The sequence below is a fragment of the Stenella coeruleoalba genome (assembly GCF_951394435.1).
Source record: "Stenella coeruleoalba genome assembly, chromosome: 5".
Taxonomy (NCBI): domain Eukaryota; kingdom Metazoa; phylum Chordata; class Mammalia; order Artiodactyla; family Delphinidae; genus Stenella; species Stenella coeruleoalba.
The window spans coordinates 73,686,607-73,709,966 of NC_137150.1; the positions used below are offsets into that span (position 1 = coordinate 73,686,607).

Consider the following 23,360-nt stretch of genomic DNA (forward strand, 5'->3'; position numbering starts at 1 on the left):
CATTGCCTTTGAATTACATTTTTCAGTGATACTGGTGTAGCCCATAATCCTGGCATCACTTGTTCATTTGACTTATAATTTTTAATAGAATCAACAAGTGTCCATTGTGTGCTGTGATGCCCGTTGTGTGATGAATTTTTTCACTTGTTTACTAGGAAAATGAGATGGGTTATTCCATAAAGCTCAACCCCTGACCCTACTCATTTAAAATTTTTTTCTGCCTCATGATTTAAAGAAATCTTGTTAGAGTAATAATAATTCATATGTATGTACACATATACATATATTGATACATACCACACTTACATCATACGTGGTGTTTATTTTAAAATTGGATCTAGTTGTTTTTGTTTTTTAGTCAGAAAATTGTAAATGAATTCTGTTGTGGAACTTTGCAGCACTGTCGCCTGGCTGCCATACATATGTATATATATATATGATCTCCTTAAGTTATTGACTTAGGATAGAAAGATAAAATAGAGATTGTGGTACTTAAGTTATTTGCTTTTTAACTTGATTTCTAATTAAAAATATTCCATTGTGACTCCATTATGTCCTGTGTGTCAGCCACTCTTGAATTAATATATTTCACATTTTCCTGTTCTTTTAGCATATTGAGTACCGGTTAAAAGTATCTCTGCCTTGTGATCTTGGAGCAGCTCTAACCGATGGTGTTGTTCTTTGCCATTTGGCCAATCATGTGCGGCCTCGATCTGTCCCAAGCATTCACGTTCCCTCACCAGCTGTAGTAAGTTTATAATGCTTAAAAAAAAGTTGGCTCTTCATCAGACATTTGTTAAGTACAGAGGCAGGCACTGTGCAGAATGCTAAGGGTACAAATATGAATAGAGTCCAGCCCCTGCCTTCCGGGTCTCACTTATACTAGAGAAAAAGTAGGCATGTAAACAATAACTTACAGCTGTGTGTGATGTTATAAAAGAGGTATGTAAGAAGTGTGCTATGGGAATACGAAAAAGGGGCCACTTCAACTGTGCCTGGAAAGTTCAGGAAAGCCTTCCCAGAGGAGGTAAAATTTGAACTAATTCTTGATGTATGAGTAGGAATTTGCCAGCAGTACAGACAGGGAGAACAGCATTCTGGGCATAGTATTTCTAGACTAAAAAGCTAAGGAAGATCATGGCATATTCAAGGATTTCTTAAGTTGTTCAGAATAGATCATTCACAAGGTGTTGGTGTAAATGGCAAAGGATGTAGCTAGAGAGGTAAGCTAAGGGCCATGTGACAAGGGCCTCATGTCCCATGTCAGGGAGATAGAAGTTTATCTTAGTGTAGACAATCAGGAAACACAGAAAGAATTTGAGAGGAATAATGTGATTATAATTGCAGTTTAGAATGATGAATATTTCAGGGGTAGAAGTGACATGATTGAGGGACCAACCTCAGGTGGAAAATGAGGCAGAATATGCATTCAAGATGACTGGCAGGTTTTTTTTAGACTGCTGGTTAGATATGGACATCAGTATCAGGATGGCAACCCACAAGAGAAAGAGCAAGTTTTAGATTGACACAACTCTCCTTTTTCTTCCTTCAAAATTTTTTAATATTTTTTCCATTCTTTTTTATTCATTTATTTGGCTGCATCAGGTCTTCGTTGCAGCACGCAAGATCTTTATTGCAGCAGGCAGCTCTTTCATCGTGGCAGGGGTTCTCTTCATTGCAGGCTTCTTTCTAGTTGTGGCGTGTGGGCTCAGTAGTTGCGGCACACACCTTCAAGTTTTTATTAAGATTTCAAACCTTCAGAAAAACTGAAAGAATAACACAAAGAATACCCTTAAAGCCTCCACCTAGAGCTGACATTCATTGCATCTTGCCATCTTGCTTTGTCTATATTTATGCGTGTTCATGTGTGTGTGTATTTTAATTGCACCATTTAAAAGTTGGAGATATTATAACACCTTACCCCCTAAATATTTCTGAGAATTTTCCTAGGCCACCTTGCTTTTACCCGTAGCCTGAAGCCAGGGAGGAACAATGTGGTGGCTGAGCCCTGTTCCTCAAGGTGGGAGTGTGATGTGATTCATTCACAGGGCTCCCTATGGGATCGGGCTGAAACTGAGAAGGGACAGCTCTGAGCCCTTAGCAGCCAGCGGGGAGTCGGGGTAGGAAATGAGGATGGATGCACAGGCTAAGTAAAGAGACATTGGGTGAGGCGCCAATAGCATCCACAAGTTATATTCAGATTTCCCCAGTTGTTCCAAGAATATCTTTCATGGCTGCTCTGCTCCTCTCCCCTCGCTCGTATGCACACACAACAGGATGTAATCAAGGTTTCCACATTGCATTTGATTATTATCTGATGTTCTGACAGCTCTTTTGATGAGTCTGAATGGATATTGTGCATCTATAACATGCTTAGCAGTGTCTAACCTTTTCAAAGGTTTTGCCCTCATCTTATTTTCTGGTCATTTGTTGTTATTTAGCACATACTTCCTATGCAAATCCTTCACTCAAATTGCAGTTGTATCTAGACCTATAGATTGCCACTCTGGACATTCATCTTGCTGCCTCCCCAGATGCAAATCATTTAAGCCTCCCAAGGACCTTTGATTCTAATTATAAAAGCTGCTTTGTTACCAAGGTCCCAAGAGGCTGATATGGCCCTTTCCCCTCTAGCATATCCAAAAACAGAGTCATGCATTTGCTTCTAAAGAAAATAGGTAGCCATTTTTTATTTAGTGACCTCAGAAAGCAGGCATTCAGCTTTGTGTAGAAAAGGCAGAGAGGAACAGTAGCACTACCAAATCAACTATGCCCCCAAAGACTTGAAAGACTTTGTTTTGCTCCTGAAGGTGGTGATTAAGAGAACAGGAATTGATATGCTATTTGGCAATGCCAGAAGGGGAAGGGCTTATTCATACTTTGCATTCTTCCCAGTTTCTGTCAACTGAATTAAGAAAAATAAATTTTTTTAGTAATAAAAAAGACAAATCTATCATTCTTCATTTTCAGGGGAAATACTTAGGAAGTAGCAAGGAGCTCATGTAGAAAGTGGAATATGAGACCAAGGGTGACTGAGGTTCTTTATCTTCATCAACCAAACATAGTGCCTTTCATTTAAGAATGTAAAATATTTACATACAGGAAAAATAGAACTATTTTATCAATGTTAAACCACTTAGAGACATAAAACACATGGACCTTCTTGTCAAAGAAACATGATATAACATGAAATTAGAGCATTTAAAACTTGCTAATGAAATCAACAACAACATTTAGTCATATTTATTGAGCAGCTAGTCAGTGGTAGGCATTCTGAATAGGATGAAAGGTACAGAGATGAGTTACAAGTGGTCCATTCTCTCAAGAACATGAATTCCTCTTAAAAAGTAAAATAAATAAAAGAGGTCTTTCCTGAAATAGTATCCTCGACACTTAAAAGCAAGTAGGCCTGGGGCTTCCCTGGTGGTGCAGTGGTTGAGAGTCTGCCTGATGATGCAGGGGACACGGGTTCGTGCCCCGGTCCGGGAAGATCCCACATGCCGCGGAGTGGCTGGGCCCGTGAGCCATGGCCGCTGAGCCTGCGCGTCCGGAGCCTGTGCTCCACAACGGGAGAGGCCACAACAGTGAGAGGCCCGTGTACCGCAAAAAAAAAAAGCAAGTAGGCCTACTAAATAAAATTGTTTAAGAGGATATCTTTTGGGTTAATAAATGACCTATAAAGTTGAGAAACACCTCAGTATGTAAAAATTCCCAAATTATAACATTTGGGGGTGGAAAAATGGACTTTGAGTCAACCAGATGAAAACCATCCACTATTTTAATTAAAAGCAAAAAAAAAAAAAAAACCCTCGCTTTTAAATTATGATACTGATTATTATGAATAAGTCAATATTGCTTTAATGGGGATACTGTTACAGTACTAGATTTCAGTATAAATATTTATTATCTATTTTTCCTTCATGCTGAATTGCTCTCCCTCATATTAGACTATTTCTCCCCTTATTTTGTTCTTCTGACCATACAGAGAGCTTTGTAACTTACTTTCTTAGAGATTTTTCCTGATGAGAATATAAAATTAAAGCCAAATACAAATGAAAAACCGTAGCAGTTTCTTTGTGGCTACATTAACACATAGTGATTTATTGTAATTCTTTGAAAACCTGCTAATTAGATCTGAGTGTAACTTAAAAAACACTTTCATGATGTACTGTATGAACCAGGCTTTTTTCCCCCCCAGTTCAAGAAATGGTCCCTCATTGTAAGGGGAGGTCATAAGTCCAGGTATTTCGAAAGAAACTCAGAAGGGCACTTGTGCTTGTAACCATTAGGTTATAATTCATCTTTCTTTGTTATTGGGGGAGGATCTATGATGTATGATAAACTGCTGTTTGGTTGTTCAATAGGCATAGGTTTTAAGTAGTACAGTTCACATTGTTAGAAGTGCACTATTGAATCATATAAAAAAATCATTACAAATATTGTGATGTGACAACTCATTGAAAGAACCATATCACCAAGGAAGATGACCTGAAAAAATGCTGAATCATTTCAATTTTCAAATAGCAAAATCATTTATTTCTTGTTCCTTTCAGTCTAGTTCCTTTCCTCTTGCTGAAATTATTTACTTTCTTCCCCAAAAACCCACATAAGATTTCTTATTCAGATCGGGCTGTACATTACAGAAGTGAAACAGGCTCTACATGGCTATCCAAAACCATGTTTTATGTCATCCGAAGTTCTGGAAAAGCTTTTGGGGATAGCAGGTTCCTCTGATATTTGACTTAAGGCAAAATCATGAGTCCTTCTACACTCCAGAGTGATAGGGAGTCTACACCCCTGGGTCCTTTTAACTAGCCATTCCATTGGACACATACAGAGCGGGGATGTGTAGCCTGGGATTCATGCACTCCTAGGGCTTCCAGCACTCGTTGAACTCCCTAAAATTGTATGCATGTGTATTCTTCCAAAGAGTAGATTCACAGCTTTCATCAGACTAGAAGAAGGAGTTGTATCCCAATTATGAAACACTGACCTACATCCCTGGGATTTAGACAAATGCTAAGAGAAGGAATAACTGGAGACAGATGATGGTTCCCCGCTCCATTTCCCCTTCATCAGTCAGAAATCTGCTCTTTGTAGGGGAAATCTCAAAGGAATCTTTTTATTCTACTCCTTAACCCCTGACCCACACACATTTAGGGTGCTAGTACTCCTCATAGAGATAATGCTGAGTTGGACACCAGGATCACTATTCTGAGCTTTCTTTTCTTTTTGTCTGAGATGGTGGTAACTCTTGGACCAGTTTCTTACTTAGCAACACGAACTCTATCTTTTTATCCTTTCTTTTGCACAGAAGGAAACTTGTTTTTCTGCCTATGCAGTAAGACCTATTTCACTCTGTCCTTCTAACATCTGAGGGAGATGTTTCAGAAATGTAGGGGTCCTTCTTTTATAGAACAAAATGCCCAGGTCCCCTTCTTTTGTTAGAGTCTCACATTCATGATCCACCTGTGCACACGATGCCCCTAGCCTTCTCTCCCAAACTCAGATCAAGATCCTGGTCTGCTTAGCTAAGGTCCCTTCAGAATAAGGGAAGCTAGTTGCATTGATTCTGCTTCCATTTCTACTGGTATATGGAGAGGGAGTTTCTAGCTAATGAAAAATTCTTCTAAGTGAAAAGCAGTTGTCCTGTGTTTTCTTTGCCCAGTTTCTCTTAAAGTTAAGCCCATGTCCCAATAGCCTTCACCACAGTGACTTTCCTATTACGCCTCAATTCACCTTACCTCCCTCTTAACTAGCAAGGAGTTAAAACCACAGCATCAATCCTACCGTGAACACCCACTCTTTCACATGTAAAAAGTCTAAGAGAAGGAGCCCAGCTCCAGCGTGAATTAGCAAGTGTGAACCCCTATGATTGTTCTTCTCCTTCTGTTAAGAAGATTCTGATTCTATTTATGTTTCACATTTGGTTTTTTGTTTTTTTTTTACTTTTTTACCTCAGTTATAGAAGAACTTGGCATAGGCAAGAAGGGGTGTTCTCCATGGAAACCTGTTATCTTCTTTCTGGACTTAATTTTGAAAGCTTTTCACTTTCAAATTTTAAAATTATTATTACTCTCCTTCCATCTCAGTTGTCACCTTTTATAAAACTTTTATGATAAAGCCAATCCTAGTGTCTGCTAGGTTTCTCAGGCCAAGATTATAGTACGTTCAACCATTACTATGTAGTTATCTTGTTTCCCGTCTTCTTGGCAACAGTATGATATTCCGTCTTTGAAGAAAACCCAGATATTCACAAGTGAAACCGTTTTTTTTCTAGAGATGGTACAGGCTTTCATCTGCTTTGTAAAAACCATAGGTCAGTTTTCCTGCAAATGTTTGGCTTCCATGCCTGATACTTAAACCAACAGAAGAATTTGAACAATTGAGTTTGTTAATCACTTTGGGAAATGAGATTCAGATTTCTTTCTTACATGATAACCCACTTGGCAAAAAATTTTATCACTTTAGGTCATGTGATACAACTATGTTCTAGTCATCAGAGATCTTTTCAGAAAAGCAAGCTTACTAGTTAGTGACTAGGGAAATTTCCTATGGGAAATTTTCACCCTTTGGAAAATGGTTCTTTAATCCAATCTTTTAAAATTCAGATGTTTAAAAAATTTTAAATATAACCATTGAGTAGAGACATGATGCATCTGCAACATATTTATGAGCAAAGGCCATTGTTTTTTTAATTATTATTACTGTTTTCTTTAAAAAGACTGAAAGGAAATGAACCAAAGTGTTAATACCTATGATTATATTTGAATGACTGAGCTGTGGGTAATTAATTTTCTTGTTATTCCTCCAAATTTTCTTTGGTGTATATTGCTTTAAAGTGGAAAAAAATTAAATCATCCTCCTAAAATTTCTCTATTTAGCACTTGCCTTACAAAAATCAAAGCCCAATGTCTAAAGTAGGGGGTGGCAAACTATGGGCCACAGGCCAGTACCTATTTTTGTAAATAAAGTTTTATTAGAACACAGTCACTCTTATTTGTTTATATATTGTCTGTGGTTGCTTTCAAGCTCTTAGCAGGTTTGAGTACTTGCAACAGATCATATGGCCGTGAGGCCTAACATCTTTATTATCTGATTCTTTAAGAAAAAGTTTGCTGACCCTCTGGTCTAGAACATTCAGTTTATGAAGCAGTTGGCAAGAGTGTTTTTAGTTAGCACATTTTTTTAAACTTTGCTAATAACACCATGTTTTCTCTCCTTTGCAGCCTAAATTAACAATGGCAAAATGCAGACGAAATGTGGAGAATTTCCTCGAAGCCTGCAGAAAAATTGGTGTACCTCAGGTAATAAATTTATCATATTTTATGTTGCTAAATAAATGTGGGTATTATTTTCTTAAAATCTTTTAGAAATGCAGGTATCTAAAATCTTACAGGGTAGTTCTGAGCTAAGTTGATAATTACTAACATGATTTTGTGTTACTAGAGTCAGTCATTATATTTTGAGCAGTTTCCCTTAATTATTTCCAAGGACCAAGCAAAGAAATCATATACACATGAATTTCAATATGTTGTAGTAAGTAATTAATGCTAAGTAATCAGAAATAGTTATTCTGATATTTTCCTAAATATCCCCACTTGCTGATTGACTTGTGTACAACTTCATACACAGTAGAGTCTGTGCTTCAGAACAAGTGCATCTCAGACTAAGAATGCTTCAGTTGGCTTCAGTTTTTTAACACTTGCTTTAATACTTTTAAAAAATGTTTATTTTGAAATAATTTTAGGCTTTGAGAAATGTTGCAAAAATATCATAGAGAGATACTGTATACACTTCACCTAGGTTCCTGGACTGTTAACATCTAACATAAATGTAAACATAGTATGTCATCCAAACTAATAAACACATAGACAGTGCTGTTGACTAAATTGCAGACTTTATTCAGACTTTACCAGTTTTCCACTAAGCTCTTTGGAACTGAACACACAAGAGGCCATTTCTAGTCACTTGTCCCGCTCTTGAGATTTTTTGCCTCCAGATTCCTCAGTTAGAGCTTTATTGCCCTTTAATAGTACAAATAGTTAAACTTTTACCCTTTAAAAAACAATTATGTTAAGTGTGGCACTCTTAAAAAATATTATATATAGTGACATATATAGATAAATGTAAAGAGATAAAAACTGGTGCCATTTGATACTTTTTTCATTAACTACAACCATTACAGTTCTTGTCACCATATTTTGTCCAGCGTTCAAGGAGAAAAACATGATACTTTTCTATCACCTTCTTAATTAGCTGTCAGAAACCCGGTACTGGCCCCTGGACTCAACAAGTCCACTATTTCTCTCAAAGTTAAGCCCTTGTCCCAAGGGCTTTTCCTGACAATGACTCATTTTACCCAGTTCACCATTCCTCTCTTTAACTAACATGAGTTGAGAAGGTCAAAGCATCATTTGTCCAATGAACACCTTTCCCTTTCAGCTCTTTCACAAAGTGGAAGGGAGCCCAGCTCCACAGAGCAGCTGCACTAGCCAGTGTTAATTCCCATGAGTGTTTTTTCTCCTTTTATTAAGTAGATTGTGATTCTACTACTTATTTTTTACTTTTTTCTTTTGCATTTTTTTAAGCTGAGTTATAAAATAACTGAAATTTACATTTAGTGGTAGTTAGCAAGGATCTTTTTTGTTCCTGTGGACAAATTCAAAGCAAATGTATTGCCTTTATATCATATTGTTTTCTGAAGGCTCATCATCTCTTTTAGAACTAACCATTTTTAAACATATTGAGAGCATTAATAAGGTTTCTAGATAAATAGCATACATTTCTCATATTAAACAGGCAGGTTCTAATATTCACATGTACACTCTAACATTCAGTGTTTCCCTTATGCCTACTTGAGATGATCCTACCTGACCATCACAAGCATGCCCAGTACCTGCCCCAGTTCCATAACAGTGTCTTTGAACAAGAGAATGTGGCATGGGTTGGTGCAGGTAATGGGACCAGAGGAAAAATATGAGTGATTAAAAAGAGGCACCACATACCTAGAGAGAAGAGTGCTGAAAACGGCCCCACACGGCAAGACGTGCTGGCACACTTAGCCTATGTCAAACCTGTAAAGGACTTCTTACAGTCATTGTACATGTACTCTGGGCTTTACAGAACTGTCATCTGTCTCAGATTTAAAGTCTATACACTGAAATTCTTTTAGAATATAACCGCCATCAGTCAACAAAATCAAAAACAGTGCACCTTTTAAAGCATGCATTTTATTCCACCATTTGCCAAGCAATGGTTAACAGTATTTATTTGAAGGCAGGAGATAGAAAAAATACAATTTTAAAAGACTAGGTACTAAAAAAAAAAAGACTGGGTATTTTTCCAGGGTGGCTTTAGACTGGAGTTCTTGACACATCCTCCTTCCCCTCCCTTTCCCCCTACCAGAAAGAGTAAATGGACATTCCACATGGGCCACCTCTTCCTTCTCCACTCCTGCCTTCCACCCAAGTCTCACCACCACCATCACTAACACTTTTAGATGCGTTCCTGTTATGCTGCTACTTCTGCTAAAACAGTTGATCATTTGCCTAAAACAAAATGAAGGAAAATGAATAAATACAAACTCGTAGGTTTAAACTAGCATTCTCAGGTCCCTCTGCCATGGAAGGGAAGAAGAAACCTATACCTCTTCTTCCTTTGTTCTCCCCTACTTCTGGGCATTATGACCTTTACCTAAACATGACCACCTGCTATGTTTCACTTGTAAATAAAATCAGGGATGTAATAATGATCACTTTTGAAAACAGATAACATAAAACTTAATATTGAAAAATTTGTCAGATCTTCTGTCCAGAAAACATATATAAAGGTGAATGATTTCCCTTCTCAGTATAACTTTTTAAATGTTTACAAGTTAAATTATGAATGAAACACTGAAGAATAAAGTGATTGTTAAAAACCTCCAATAAGGTTGGGCATATGGGTAGTCTCTTTATTATTATGCTTTTATTAAATATATGTTACAGTCAAAAAACTATAGTTGGTGATAAAAACTTCTGAATCCAATATCTTATGTTCTGGAGTTATTATATGTTACGTGTGAAAGAATATTTTCCTGTTATCAAGTCCAGTAATGCTTTTATTTAATTTCTTAATCTGTGAACTGGAGGGTTTGGATGATTTCTAAGGCCCATTACAACTTTAGATTTATTTTGTACAATTAGTAAACAAGACTTAGTTAAGATGGACTTGATTTTTAGAGGAACACCAAGTCATTCAGTACACCTGACTTCCAGGTAATAAATTTCCCCTGATTATTATGCTTTCTTCATTCTTTGAACCTCCTTGACTCACCTGGCTTTCTCCAAAAAATTCCCTCTCCTCAGCCCACCCCCAGGTTTTGTCCTTGCTTTCTGGCCTATTTTTTGTTAATAGGGAAGAATGAGTCGAGAAAGAGGTTGCCTCACCCACTCAACCACTCTCAGGCCTCACATAACCCTAAGTCAGCATCCACCTCTGTTCATTTTATCCTGAATGTTCATACTAATCACCAACAATTTTATTCTGCTATTTAGTAGTAAAATCAAGCTGAGAACATAGAGGATTCTTTGTGGTTTTGTTTTTCAGCATTTTGATTCATCATAATAAAAAATGTTATGGGATATGTTTCTTTGAATATGACTGAGATGATCATATTGAATTCTATACTCAAATCTGTGTTTCTGATCCACTGACTTTATTTTTCTGTTTTCCTTTCCTGCTCACACTTTGGACAGGACAATCTTTGTTCCCCTTCTGACATCCTTCAGCTAAACCTCAGCGTAAAAAGAACTGTTGAAACACTACTTTCTCTTGGGGCACATTCAGAAGAATCCAGTTTTGTCTCTCTATCTATCCAGCTTTTGGGTTTTGTGGCATTTTATTGTACTCTAATGTTAACTCTCTGTATGCTTTATTACTGGATCTTCCCCCTCTAGCCGAAAGTGCATTCCAGTGATTTTTCCACCTCATTCCTGTGCTTGGTAAAGGAGGTTTGTTTCTCATTCAAAAGTATTTACATATGTGCTTTTTTTTTAATTGGTTAGCCATCAAAGAGCTAACCAATAAAGTAGATAACTTCTTTCCTCGTGTGTCCAGATGAGCAGCTCATCACATTAGGAAGCATTTATGATTGCTAACAAAGAGCAGAAAGACCAGTATATTTTCTTCTGCTCATTTGTCCATTCTCCTGGCCTATATGTGGCCTTGTTTCTCTTATCATAAATGCTGAGCAGGGTCTACTAATACAATCCTGAGCCTGTTGTTAGAATATGACTTAGGACTTTATTTCCAAATGGCATAATAAAATTTCCATCTGGCCTTATTTCCATGCCTCAATACAACTTAAGTGTTGAAATTGTGAGAAGTATTAAAATTATGAGTTGCTGAACTTTTCAACAGCTGTTCATGAGGAAACAGTTGCACCCCTTCTGTTCTGGGGAGCACCTGGTCACTTAGATCTCTGCATTGAGCTGTGCCCTGAAATCCTGAAATCTGTCTTTATTGGTAGGCACAAGTCCACCTAATAAGCATCTGCTCTCTGGACATCTGGAAGGCACTGGCCATTTAATCTTAATAATTTTAATTTGATCAGAATGTTCAGTCCAAAGATAATGTAGGTTCCCTAGATTGCTATTCTGAGCCCATTGTGTACATTGGAAACAGTACACAGCAAATTATCTGGAGCTGACCTTTCAGGGGTAGGCACCTGTCTGCACATTTATTATGTTTGTTATCTTTAACTTCACTTCTAGAATCCTATTTAGAATTTAAAATTGGAATTTATATAATTTCCAATATATTTGAACCATCTTAATAGGTGAACTTATATTTGATAGGCTGTTGAGGAGATTTTATCTGAACAGTAGCAGGTAAAGAATTAGGCAGCAATCTCTGTTCTGTACCCAAGGTGATGAATGCCTCTTTCAGAATGCTTAGTATATTAGCTGCTAGCCTTAATGCTTGAAAGTACTTATAATTGCATTCAGATTCTGGTTCTCATAAATAGTGTTTCTGAACATTCAGGAATCTCTGAACTCTGCTAAGAAAATTGGACAACTGAACTCATGTATGAAGGAAGATTGTGAGGAACCATATCATGTTGTAGAAGTCAATCTGAGGATCTGATTGCTTTGGTTTTCTTTCATATTAAATGGGAAAATTATTTAACACATTAAAAACCTTTTATTTTTAATGCTGAAACATTGAACACTGTGTTGAAAACAGCAGTAGTGCCTTTTGGAGTTGGGGGGAGGTTTTTTTTTTGTTTTTAAGATGTCTCTGAGTCAGAGATCATTCAGTTTTGTGAAGTTCTGTCCCTTTAAAAAAACACATGGTGTTTTGTGTGGTTTTGGGGGAGTAATGGTGCATTCTCTTCAGAACAGAGTTTGCTCTAAGCCAGCTAGAAAGTAAATGTGCATCTGGAAAGCATAAGCCACTGAGGGAATGTGTAAGCCACGGGCTTACGGGTCGCTGGGCACCCCTGGAAACGGAGATCAAGGAATCGGCCTCAGAGGAAATATGTCTCCCTCCAGAGTAAAACACCCTGCAGGTTCATTTTAAGTATAGTTAATCTGTACTTCAGTTGTACTCAGAAGATTTATACAAAGTTGCTAGTTTCTTAAGATCAAAAGATTCCATTTACCTTGTTTTATCAAGGTAAGTATTAAAAAGAAAGTGATTAAGAAGCACAAGTACCAATAACGGTTCATAAAACATACTTGTTATATTTTTTATTGCAACTGGTTTTGTAAAACTTCCTAATAATATAATTAAGTGCCAATGAAAAGCTGAGAAAAATCCAGTTATCTTCTTTAATAAGTATGTATAGTCTTTTTCAGTAGAACCAGAATTCCACTTTCATTCAAGAGTAACCTCTTCTTTCTTTCATCTAATCAATGATAGATGTTATTCTTATGATATGCCTTTTTGTCTTAAAAGAAAGGATTAACCAAACACATTAATGAGGTAATAAACAAGATAGAAGTAATTTAACTTGCTTAAGCAAACATGTAAATGCTTTTCAAATATATGTTAATTAATGTGTTCCTGACTAAGCTCACATCATAGTTCTCCAGCATAATTTAATCCATTAAATACCTTAAATACCAGGATATAAAATACTTTTTCAAATATGATTTCTTTATTTAAGTTCTGTAATTCAAGTTTTTAAGTAATTCAAACTGGGCCTTCCGTGAATTATCCAGTGTAGGGGACATTTTCTCAAATACTTCTAAATCTCAAGGATATACTTCAGTTTCTTCCCATGATCCCTGCCTGGTCTGAGAACCCTGATTTTCATAGTCAGGACTATAACGTAGAGAGCATTCCTCTCTCATGCAGTCTGAGTTATGGCATGAAACTATCTTGCATTCCTATGGTTTGTAATTTCCAAAGCACTTTCTCCTACAATGTTATATCTTTAGGCTTCAGCCATCCGGTAACTTGGAACTGTTTTTCTATTTTCACCTGCCTCATTTTACTGATCTGCATTGCTCTTTTATTTATCAGGGGTGAAGGATGCTGCTCTTACTCCATAGTAGTATGTTTATCTTCTGTTGTATGTAAAAGTGTATGTAACTTGTCCATTTTCTCATATTCAAAATGATCTGGATGTACTTTTAGATGTATTAATAAAAAAAAAAGTGACGAGTGTCAGGTACCATCTCTGTGTAACTCATATTAACAGAGGTCAGATTCTCAGGTACTGACTTCTCTTATCTCAGTTCATTATTATGAGGGAGAGAAGAGATGCTTGTTTTTTCTTTTCAGTTCTGTGATGTTCATCCTCTTTTCTCTTCTGTTTGTTTTTATGTTACATTGTCCCATTTCAGGAGCAATTATGTTTGCCTCTCCACATTTTAGAAGAGAAAGGTTTGAGCCAGGTTGCGCTGACGGTCCAGGCTCTCCTGGAACTTGCCCCGCCCAAGCAGCAGCAGCACCAGTTATCTGCTGTGTAAGGACTCCCAGCACCGTGGGCGTTGGCCTGGCCAAAACGAAACAGGACAGCGTGACTGCTGCTGTGAGCCGTCTGCTTAACAAAGCGCTTATGTGTTCTTGAAAGGGACTGTTTCCATGATTCCTAACAGGAATATTTTGCTTCATTTCTCCATTTTAGGGGAGGTTATATCCATTTGCATTGAATTGTTTATGAAGACATGGTTGGTTTTCACAAATAAAAATTAATTCTGTCATTATTGAGAACCCAACACTGAAGCCTAACCTGGCTGTGCTTGTCTAGAGAGTAGGCTCTTTCACATACTGAAGACTATCTTCTCAGAAGGATATTTGTCTCTCTTGAAGGCACCGCCATGCTGTTATCTTTCCCTGTTTCCAAGCCCTCTGGAATCCAGTAGTTTCTAAACGTGGTTGTTCATTAGAAGCTCCTGGAGAATTTGTTAAAGTACAGATTCTCACTCGGTTGGTCTAGAGTGAGGCCTGGGTATCTTCATTTCAACAAACATTCCAGGTGTTTCATATAGTGGAGACCATTGTTCCAAGCTAGATATTTGTATAATTTGGGGGGAGTAATGACTTCACCATGTTTTTCAGCTCTATTATGACTACTTGGACTGTTCTGTCCAAGGTAAAATAAAAATAATGTAGAAGGTCTAGATTTTGCATAGTAAAACAATGAAACAGATACTGTTGCATTTAAGGCCAGTGTCCTAGACCTCCCCCCAGCTCCAGTCCACCACCACTTAGAGGATGGTTCTATGTATCATCCCACTGTTATCTAAATATTATAATCAAGCACTCTACACACAGGGTCCAGATCTTTAGGCTGGTAGCTTGTGACACTCTGCATCCTGTGTGTTGACTTCATTGAGCTCACCCCTTCTCCCCTGCAAGCTGCTCCCGGGATACCTGCACCTGTGAACACCTTCCAGTCACAGCAGATGCACTTCCAGCTCCCCAAATAACTGAAGATTATGAAAATAAAGGAAGAGCCAAGCTTCTTACATTTCTTTCAGCTAACTGCCAATTTCTGTAGCTGAGTTAAAGCACTTGTGGCATTTTAAAAACAGCTTGCTGTCTTTTCATCTAGCCATCTAGCTCCCCCACCAGTGCCTTACTTACTCAATTATGGGTGCAGTAAAAGGGCCCAAGGGCTCAGACAGCACAAAACCAGGAGCCCTAATTCAAGTCTAAGCCACTTGGGTCTTTCTTCCCCTATATTTTGAGACCTTTTTAGTTGTCAGTGATATCTTCTGGTATTCACTGCCTTTGTAAACCAAGTAAAGAGAGTAAGTGAAGATACTAGTTATCTAGGTTTTTTCCTGTTGTTAACTGTTCTAGGGTTTCTTTACCAGTACATACATTTAAGAATAATGTTCTCTTGTTTTATCATGTAGCAGCATCTAAAAGTAACTCTGGATAAAATCATGTTGAGTATCTGGCCAAAATAATGTTTTCTCCTTGTTGTCACAGGTTTAAACTTATATAACACAAAACATCTGAGCTCAAAGCCCAATCCTTCAGGGTCCTTATGAAACAAAAGTAAAATGTGTTTAAACTGCTTAGAGCCAGACCCCATTATATTTACAGTTCCAAACAGACCCACCAGTCATAGGACTTGTTTAGAATTTAGCTGTGTATATTTTTAAACTCTAGGTATTTTTACTTCTAGTCAACATTAAACCTCAGTACAATCTCCAAATTATAGACAGCCATTTGAAATGAAACTCAGCAAAGGACAGGACTGTTTGTCACATAGTTGCAAGGAATAATCCCAGTCAGCATACATAATGCAACATTTGGAACATTTGTGACTAATTTTCCCGTAGGAATAATTGGAATTTTCAACGTATTTCAAATTTTATACATAGCATGAAACTTTATTCATATATTTTTATCAGACTAATTCAAATTTATATTTGAATAGTTAGAAAATATTTGTTTACAGTTTTGGTTGATAATGAAAGAAAAATATATTGAATGTCTTTTCTATGTCAAGATGCAAAACAAGTCATGATGTTTTTGTTGGAAAATTTTTGTACTCAGTGTTTTGTATATACCTTTTTTTTTTTAACTGGAAAGAAAATTTAATATTTAGCCTTGCTAGACTCTAACATAAGATAAAGATGATTTTGTTACAGTTCCACCTGACCATTTATGAACTTCCTACTGAAGCAGTGACCTTCCCAGCGCTGAAGAGTGAATGAAGAAAAGGCTAAGTGCCTGCCCACCAGGGCCCCTGCTAACGGTGGAGATTTTAAGTCAGCAGGTTTCTGGGCTTTCAATCTCATACTTGTTTAGCACTCCAAACCAATTTTCTCTGGAAACAACTCATGGGAGAAAGGGCCTTTGTATTTGGCTAGAATAGAATAGGACACTTAGTAGTAGTAGGTCACTTTCCTTAATAGCTTTTGAAAATACAGCCTCATAGCTAATCAAGGAGTCTGATTTCTCTACTTGATAAAAGTCCAGCAGTGACTAATGATGTATGACTACGCTGATGAGTATGATGAATTTTTTAAAACTAAGCGCTTAAATGGTTATAGAAATGAAGGAGAACATGGATATTCAGAAACGTTTTTATATACATATTGCAGTAAGGTGGTTTACAGCAGATTTCATTTTATTTCTGAAAATGTTGTAAACATGTAATTAGTAAAAGATTTTGTAAAACATTGTCCTATATTTGTATGTCTGTAAATATAATGCATAAGTTCTAAGAATAAATATGTCAGTATCATGTAATTTTAAATTGCCTGTATGCCACTTTACACATTGACATTAAAATAAAAGACAGCACTTCAATAGCAAGAAATAAAGGCTGATTTGAAAATGTTCATACCTAAAGCATGGTTTCCTTGGCAAAAACAAAAGGGTAAATTCTTTGATGGAATATCAGTAGAAACTGGGTCCTCATAATGGTCCCTTGAGATCAAAATATACTTTTTTAAGGAAGTATACATATCAGTAGTGTCCTGTATTTGGAGTTAGATATAAGGCTTAATTTTGAAATATATGTGACCCATTTGAAAGACTTTTCTCAGAAATTACCAACTATGCTATAGGGAGAGCTTTAGCATTCCAAGACATTCTATCCTGATCAATCAAGGCAAGAATGACCCAATGGGCTCATTCTCTTTTAGCGGGAGAGAGAGAATGACAATCAGCTTTATGTGCCAGTCACAGATTAGGTATTTTCACATGTTTTACCTCTTTTAGTCTTAATACCCCATAAGGTGAGAGTTATTGAGTAAGCAAAGCAGGTATAGGCCCTACTGTCTCACATCTCAGCAATATCTCCAGACTCATCTCCCCACTGACCTGTGTCCCCTGTCTTTCCTATGTGTGGGCTGTATGTTCTGACATCTCACTTCTATCTTGTATTTATCATTTATATCCCTACCTACTTCCCAGAAAAGGAGCTGAAGCAGCTTATAATAAGATACATGTTCCATGTGACACCCCCCCCATAAAAACAGTAAAGTGATAATAAATTTAAAAGGCAGGCAGGAGCCAACCTTTATTAAAACTTTATTGTGTATGTAATATTCTAGACACTTGATAAACATCATCTTGTAGTTCCTACTGAACACCACTTTTGCTCATAAGAGTGTCATTTATTACACTAGAAGGAATCAATAGCAGAATAACTGAGACAGAAGAATGGATAAGTGCCCTGGAAAACAGGATGGTGGAATTCACTGCCATGGAACAGAATAAAGAAAAAAGAATGAAAAGAAATGAAGACAGCCTAAGAGACCTCTGGGACAACATTAAACACACCAAAATTCACATTATAGAAGTCCCAGAAAGAAAAGAGAGAAGGGACCCAAGAAAATATTTGAAGACATTATAGTTGGAAACTTCCCTAACACGGGAAAGGAAATAGCCACCCAAGTCCAGGAAGTGCAGAGAGTCCCAGGCAGCATAAACCCAAGGAGAAACATGCTGGGACATACAGTAATCAAATTGACAAAAATTATTAAAAGCACCAAGGGGAAAACAACAAACAAGGGAAATCCCATAAGGTTAACAGGTGATGTCTCAGCAGAAACTACAAGGCAGAAGGGAGTGGCATGATAAAGTGATGAAAGGGAAGAACCTACAACCAAGATCACTCTACCTGGCAAGGATCTCATTCAGATTTGATGGAGAAAGCAAAAGCTTTACATACAAGCAAAATCTAAGAGAATTCGGCACCACCAACCCAGCTCTACAACAAATGATAAAGGAACTTCTCTAAGTGGGAAACACAAGAGAAGAAAATGTCCTACCAAAAACAAACCCATAACAATGAAGAAAATGGTAATAGAAACATAAATATCGATAATTACCTTACACATGAATGGATTAAATGCTCCAACCAAAAGACACAGGCTCACTGAATGGATACAGAAACAAGACCCATATATATGCTGTCTACAAGAGACCCACTTCAGGCCAAGGGACACATACAGACTGAAAGCGAGGGGATGGAAAAAGATATTCCATGCAAATGAAAATCAAAAGAAAGCTGGAGTAGCAATACTCGTATCAGATAAAATAGACTTTAAAATAAAGAATGTTACAAGAGACAAGGAGGGACACTATATAATGATCAAGGGATCAATGTAAGAAGAAGATACAACAATTACAAATATATATGCACCCAACATAGGAGCACCTCAATACATAAGGCAACTGCTAACAGCTATAAAAGAGGAAATCAACAGTAACACAATAATAGTGGGGGACATTAACACTTCACTTACACCAATGGACAGATCATCCACACAGAAAATTAATAAGGAAACACAAGCTGTAAATGACACAATAGACAAGAGAAATTTAATTGATATTTACAGGACATTCCATCCAAAAACAGCAGATTACACTTTCTTCTCAAGTGCACATGGAACATTCTCCAGGATAGATCACACCTTGTGTCACAAATCAAGCCTTGGTAAATTTAAGAAAACAAATCATATCAAGCATCTTTTCCAACCACAACACTATGAGATTAGAAATCAATTACAGGGAAAAAACAATAAAAACACAAACACATGGAGGCTAAACAATACATTACTAAATAACCAAGAGATCACTGAAGAAATCAGAGGAAATCAAAAAATACCTAGAGGCAAATGACAACAAAAACACAATCCAAAACCTATGGGATGCAGCAAAAGCAGTTATAAGAGGTATGTTTATAGTAATACAATCCTACCTCAATAAACAAGAAAAATCTCAATCTAACCTTACACCTAAAGGAACTAGAGAAAGAAGGACAAACAAAACCCAAAGTAAGTAGAAGGAAAGAAATCATAAACATCAGAGCAGAAACAAATGAAATAGAAACAAAACAATAGCAAAGATCAATGAAACTAAAAGCTGGTTCTTTGAGAAGATAAACAAAATTGATAAAGCTTTAGCCAGACTCATCAAGAAAAAGAGGGAGAGGACTCAATAAAAATTAGAAATGAAAAAGGAGAAGTTACAATGGACACCACAGAAATACAAAGCATCATAAGAGACTACTACAAGCAACTCTATGCCAATAAAATAGACAACCTGGAAGAAATGGACAAATGCTTATAACGGTATAACCTTCCAAGACTGAACCAGGAAGAAATAGAAAATATGAACAGACCAATCACAAGTAATGAAGTTTAAACTCTGATTAAAAATCCTCCAACAAACAGAAGTCCAGGACCAGATGGCTTCACAGGTGAATTCTATCAAAGATTTAGAAAAGAGCTAACACCCATCTTCCAAAAAATTGCAAAGGAAGGAACACTCCCAAACTCATTCTATGAAGCTACCATCACCCTGATACCAAAACCAGACAAAGCTACTACAAAAAGAGAAAATTATAGACCAATATCACTGAGGAGTATAGATGCAAAAATCCTCAATAAATACTAGCAAACAGAGTCCAGCAACACATTAAAAGGATCATACACCATGGCCAACTGGGATTTATCCCAGTGATGCAAGGATTCTTCAATATACACAAATCAATCAATGTGATACACCATATTAACATATTGAAGAATAAAAACCATATGATCATCTCAACAGATGCAGAAAAAGCTTTTGACAAAATTCAACACCCATTTATGATAACTATCCAAAAAGTGGGCATAGAGGGAACCTACCTGAACATAATAAAGGCCATATATGACAAACCCACAGCAAACATCATTCTCAATGGTGAAAAACTGAAACCATTTCCACTAAGATCAGGAACAAGACAAGGTTGTCCACTGTCACCACTATTATTCAACATAGTTTTTGGAAGTTTTAGCCACAGCAATCAGAGAAGAAAAAGAAATAAAAGGAATCCAAGTCGGAAAAGAAGAAGTAAAACTGTCACTGCAGATGACATGATACCATACATAGAGAATCCTAAAGATGCCACTAGAAAACTACTAGAGCTAATCAATGAATTTGGTAAAGTTGCAGGATACAAAATTAATGCACAGAAATCTCTTGCATTCCTATACACTAACAACGAAAGATCAGAAAGAGAAAGTAAGGGAACAATCCCATTCACCATTGCAACAAAAAGAATAAAATATCTAGGAATAAACCTACAAAGGAGGTAAAAGACCTGTACTCAGAAAACTATACACTGATGAAAGAAATCAAAGATGACACAAACAGGTGGAGAGATATACCATGTTCTCGGATTGGAAGAATCAATATTGTGAAAATGACTATACTACTCAAAGCAATCTACAGATTCAGTGGATTCCCTATCAAATTACCAATGGCATTTTTTACAGAACTAGAACAAAAAATCTTAAAATTTGTATGGAGACACAAAAAACCCCGAATAGCTAAAGCAATCTTGAGGGGAAAAAACGGAGCTGGAGGAATCAGACTCCCTGACTTTGGGCTATACTACAAAGTTACAGTAATTAAGACCATATGGTACTGGCACAAAAACAGAAATATAGATCAATGGAACAGGATAGAAAGCCCAGAGATAAACCCACACACCTATGGTTACCTAATCTATGACAAAGGAGGCAAGGATATACAGTGGAGAGAAAACAGCCTCTTCAATAAATGGTGATGGGAAAACTGGACAGCTACATGTAAAAGAATGAAGTTAGAACACTCCCTAACACCATACACAAAAATAAACTCAAAATGGATTAAAGACCTAAATGTAAGACCGGACACTACAAAACTCTTAGAGGAAAACATAGGAAGAACACTCTGACATAAATCACAGCAAGATCTTTTTTGACCCACCTCCTAGAGTAATGGAAATAAAAACAAATAAACAAATGGGACCTAATGAAACTTAAAAGCTTTTGCACAGCAAAGGAAACTATAAACAAGAAGAAAAGATAACCCTCAGAATGGGAGAAAATATTTGCAAAACGAATCAACGGACAAAGGCTTAATCTCCAAAATGTATAAACAGCTCGTGCAGCTCAGTATTAAAAAAACAGGGGCTTCCCTGGTGGCACAGTGGTTGAGAGTCTGCCTGCCAATGCAGGGGACACGGGTTCGTGCCCCGGTCTGGGAAGATCCCACCTGCCGAGGAGCGGCTGGGCCCATGAGCCATGGCCACTGAGCCTGCACGTCTGGAGCCTCTGCTCCGCAACGGGAGAGGCCATGACAGTGAGAGGCCTGCGTACCACAAAAAAAAAATCAAAAAATGGGCAGAAGACCTAAATAGACATTTCTCCAAAGAAGGTACACAGATTGCCAACAAACACATGAAAAGCTGCCCAACATCACTAATTATTAGAGAAACGCAAATCAAAACTACAGTGAGGTATCACCTCACACTGGTTAGAATGGGCATCATCAGAAAATCTACAGACAACAAATGCTGGAGAGGGTGTGGAGAAAAGGGAACACTCTTGCACTGTTGGTGGGAATGTAAATTGATACAGCCACTATGGAGAACAGGATGGAGGCTCCTTAAAAAACTAAAAATAGAATTACCATATGACCCAGCAATCCCACTACTGGGCATATACCCAGAGAAAACCATAATTCAAAAAGACACATGCACCCCAGTGTTCACTGCAGCACTACTTTCAATAGCCAGGACATGGAAGCAACCTAAATGCCCATCGACAGACAAATGGATAAAGAAGATGTGGTACATATATACAATGGAATATTATTCAGACATAAAAAGAAATGAAATTGGGTCATTTTTGGAGACGTGGATGGACCTAGAGACTGTCATACAGAGTGAAGTCAGAAAGAGAAAAACAAATACTGTATATTAACGCATATATGTGGAACCTAGAAAAATGGTACAGATAAACCGGTTTGCAGGGCAAAAATAGAGAAACAGATGTAGAGCACAAACGTATGGACACCAAGGGGAGAGAGTGGCAGGGGGTGGTGGTGTGATGAATTGGGAGGTTGGAATTGACATGTATACACTAATATATATATAATAGATAAGTAATAAGAACATGCTGTATAAAAAAATAAATGAGATGCCAAAAAAAGTGTCATTTATGACACTCTTTGCTCCTAAGTGCCATTTTTCACTATAGGCAAGTTGAATAAAGTCAGAATCAGAAACATTACAGGAACTACTGAAGTTTTAATGTATCACTATAACTAGGATTATGTACTTTTTTTCTGGTGAGAAAGAGTGAGAGGAATCTTCACAAGACTTCTAGAAATATTTCTTCCCAGGAATTTTTTTTTCAAGTTATGAAGAAGCTCTGAATCCACAGTATAATCCTAATTCGGGGTTTGAAAACTAGTATAACCGTCAAGGTGACCTAGTATAACTAGGCCTCACCTGAGAATGTCCAAATAAGAAACAACCTGTAGATGAGTTATCTGTGATGGTAAAAGATGTTTCTTATTCCCTTCAGGTCCTCCTTCCGACCTCCAAAACACCAGCAGAAAACACAGAAGATAACTTGGTCACTTCTTGCCTCTCCGCTTGTCCTTGTCTTTGCCTTTACCTTTACCTTTTGAATCCTTGCCATCATCTTTGCCCTTCTTGGGCATTTTGAAACCACCAATTTCCTTCCGCACCACAGTGCCTCGCCACCAGGCCTGGAGCTGGAAGAGGACAGGGAAGGGGGTACAATTTGTAGTACGCCTGACAAGCTGCATTCTTTCTACATAAGGGGATTGTTTCTTCATAAACTAACTTCTGTGAAGATGGTCTCTGAGACACAGAAGTGGCCAAGCATGCTATCCTTGAGCAGTGCTTGCCTGTTGTGCAGGACTCAGAGCTTAAGCCCTGGACTCTAAAGTTTTCAAGGAGTAAAACTGAAGAAAAGGGATCTGATTAGGCCTATCTTTCCTTTACACTTAGAAACCTGAGTCCCTTATACTGCTGCTCTTTATGAACTTCCAAGTTCCCCAAATCTAACAACCATTTGATCCAAAAGCAATGCTAGTTACCTGGACCACAGGCA

General features: G+C 37.3%; 2 protein-coding genes across 9 annotated transcripts in view; one reads left to right on the forward strand and one right to left on the reverse strand.

Moving 5' to 3' along the window:
• LRCH3 (leucine rich repeats and calponin homology domain containing 3) overlaps positions 1 to 15,731 on the forward strand; it is a 114,631-nt gene extending 98,900 nt beyond the window's left edge. For 6 of the 8 annotated variants that reach the window (XM_079922246.1, XM_079922248.1, XM_079922247.1 and 3 more), the window contains 3 exons: positions 611 to 748; positions 7,230 to 7,307; positions 10,740 to 13,978. In XM_079922246.1, the coding sequence (XP_079778372.1) occupies positions 611 to 748; positions 7,230 to 7,307; positions 10,740 to 10,940 (417 nt within the window). In that variant the 3' untranslated portion in view covers positions 10,941 to 13,978. Of the gene's footprint in view, positions 1 to 610; positions 749 to 7,229; positions 7,308 to 10,739 lie in introns of all 8 variants that reach the window. The other 2 variants (XM_079922249.1, XM_079922252.1) reach the window with 1 other exon arrangement.
• A 7,082-nt stretch (positions 15,732 to 22,813) lies between these two features.
• DRC9 (dynein regulatory complex subunit 9) overlaps positions 22,814 to 23,360 on the reverse strand; it is a gene marked incomplete at its 5' end in the record, with an annotated part of 40,101 nt that continues 39,554 nt past the window's right edge. The window contains one exon of the mRNA XM_079921424.1: positions 22,814 to 22,998. Within this exon, the coding sequence (XP_079777550.1) occupies positions 22,858 to 22,998 (141 nt within the window). The 3' untranslated portion in view covers positions 22,814 to 22,857. The remainder of the gene's footprint in view (positions 22,999 to 23,360) is intronic.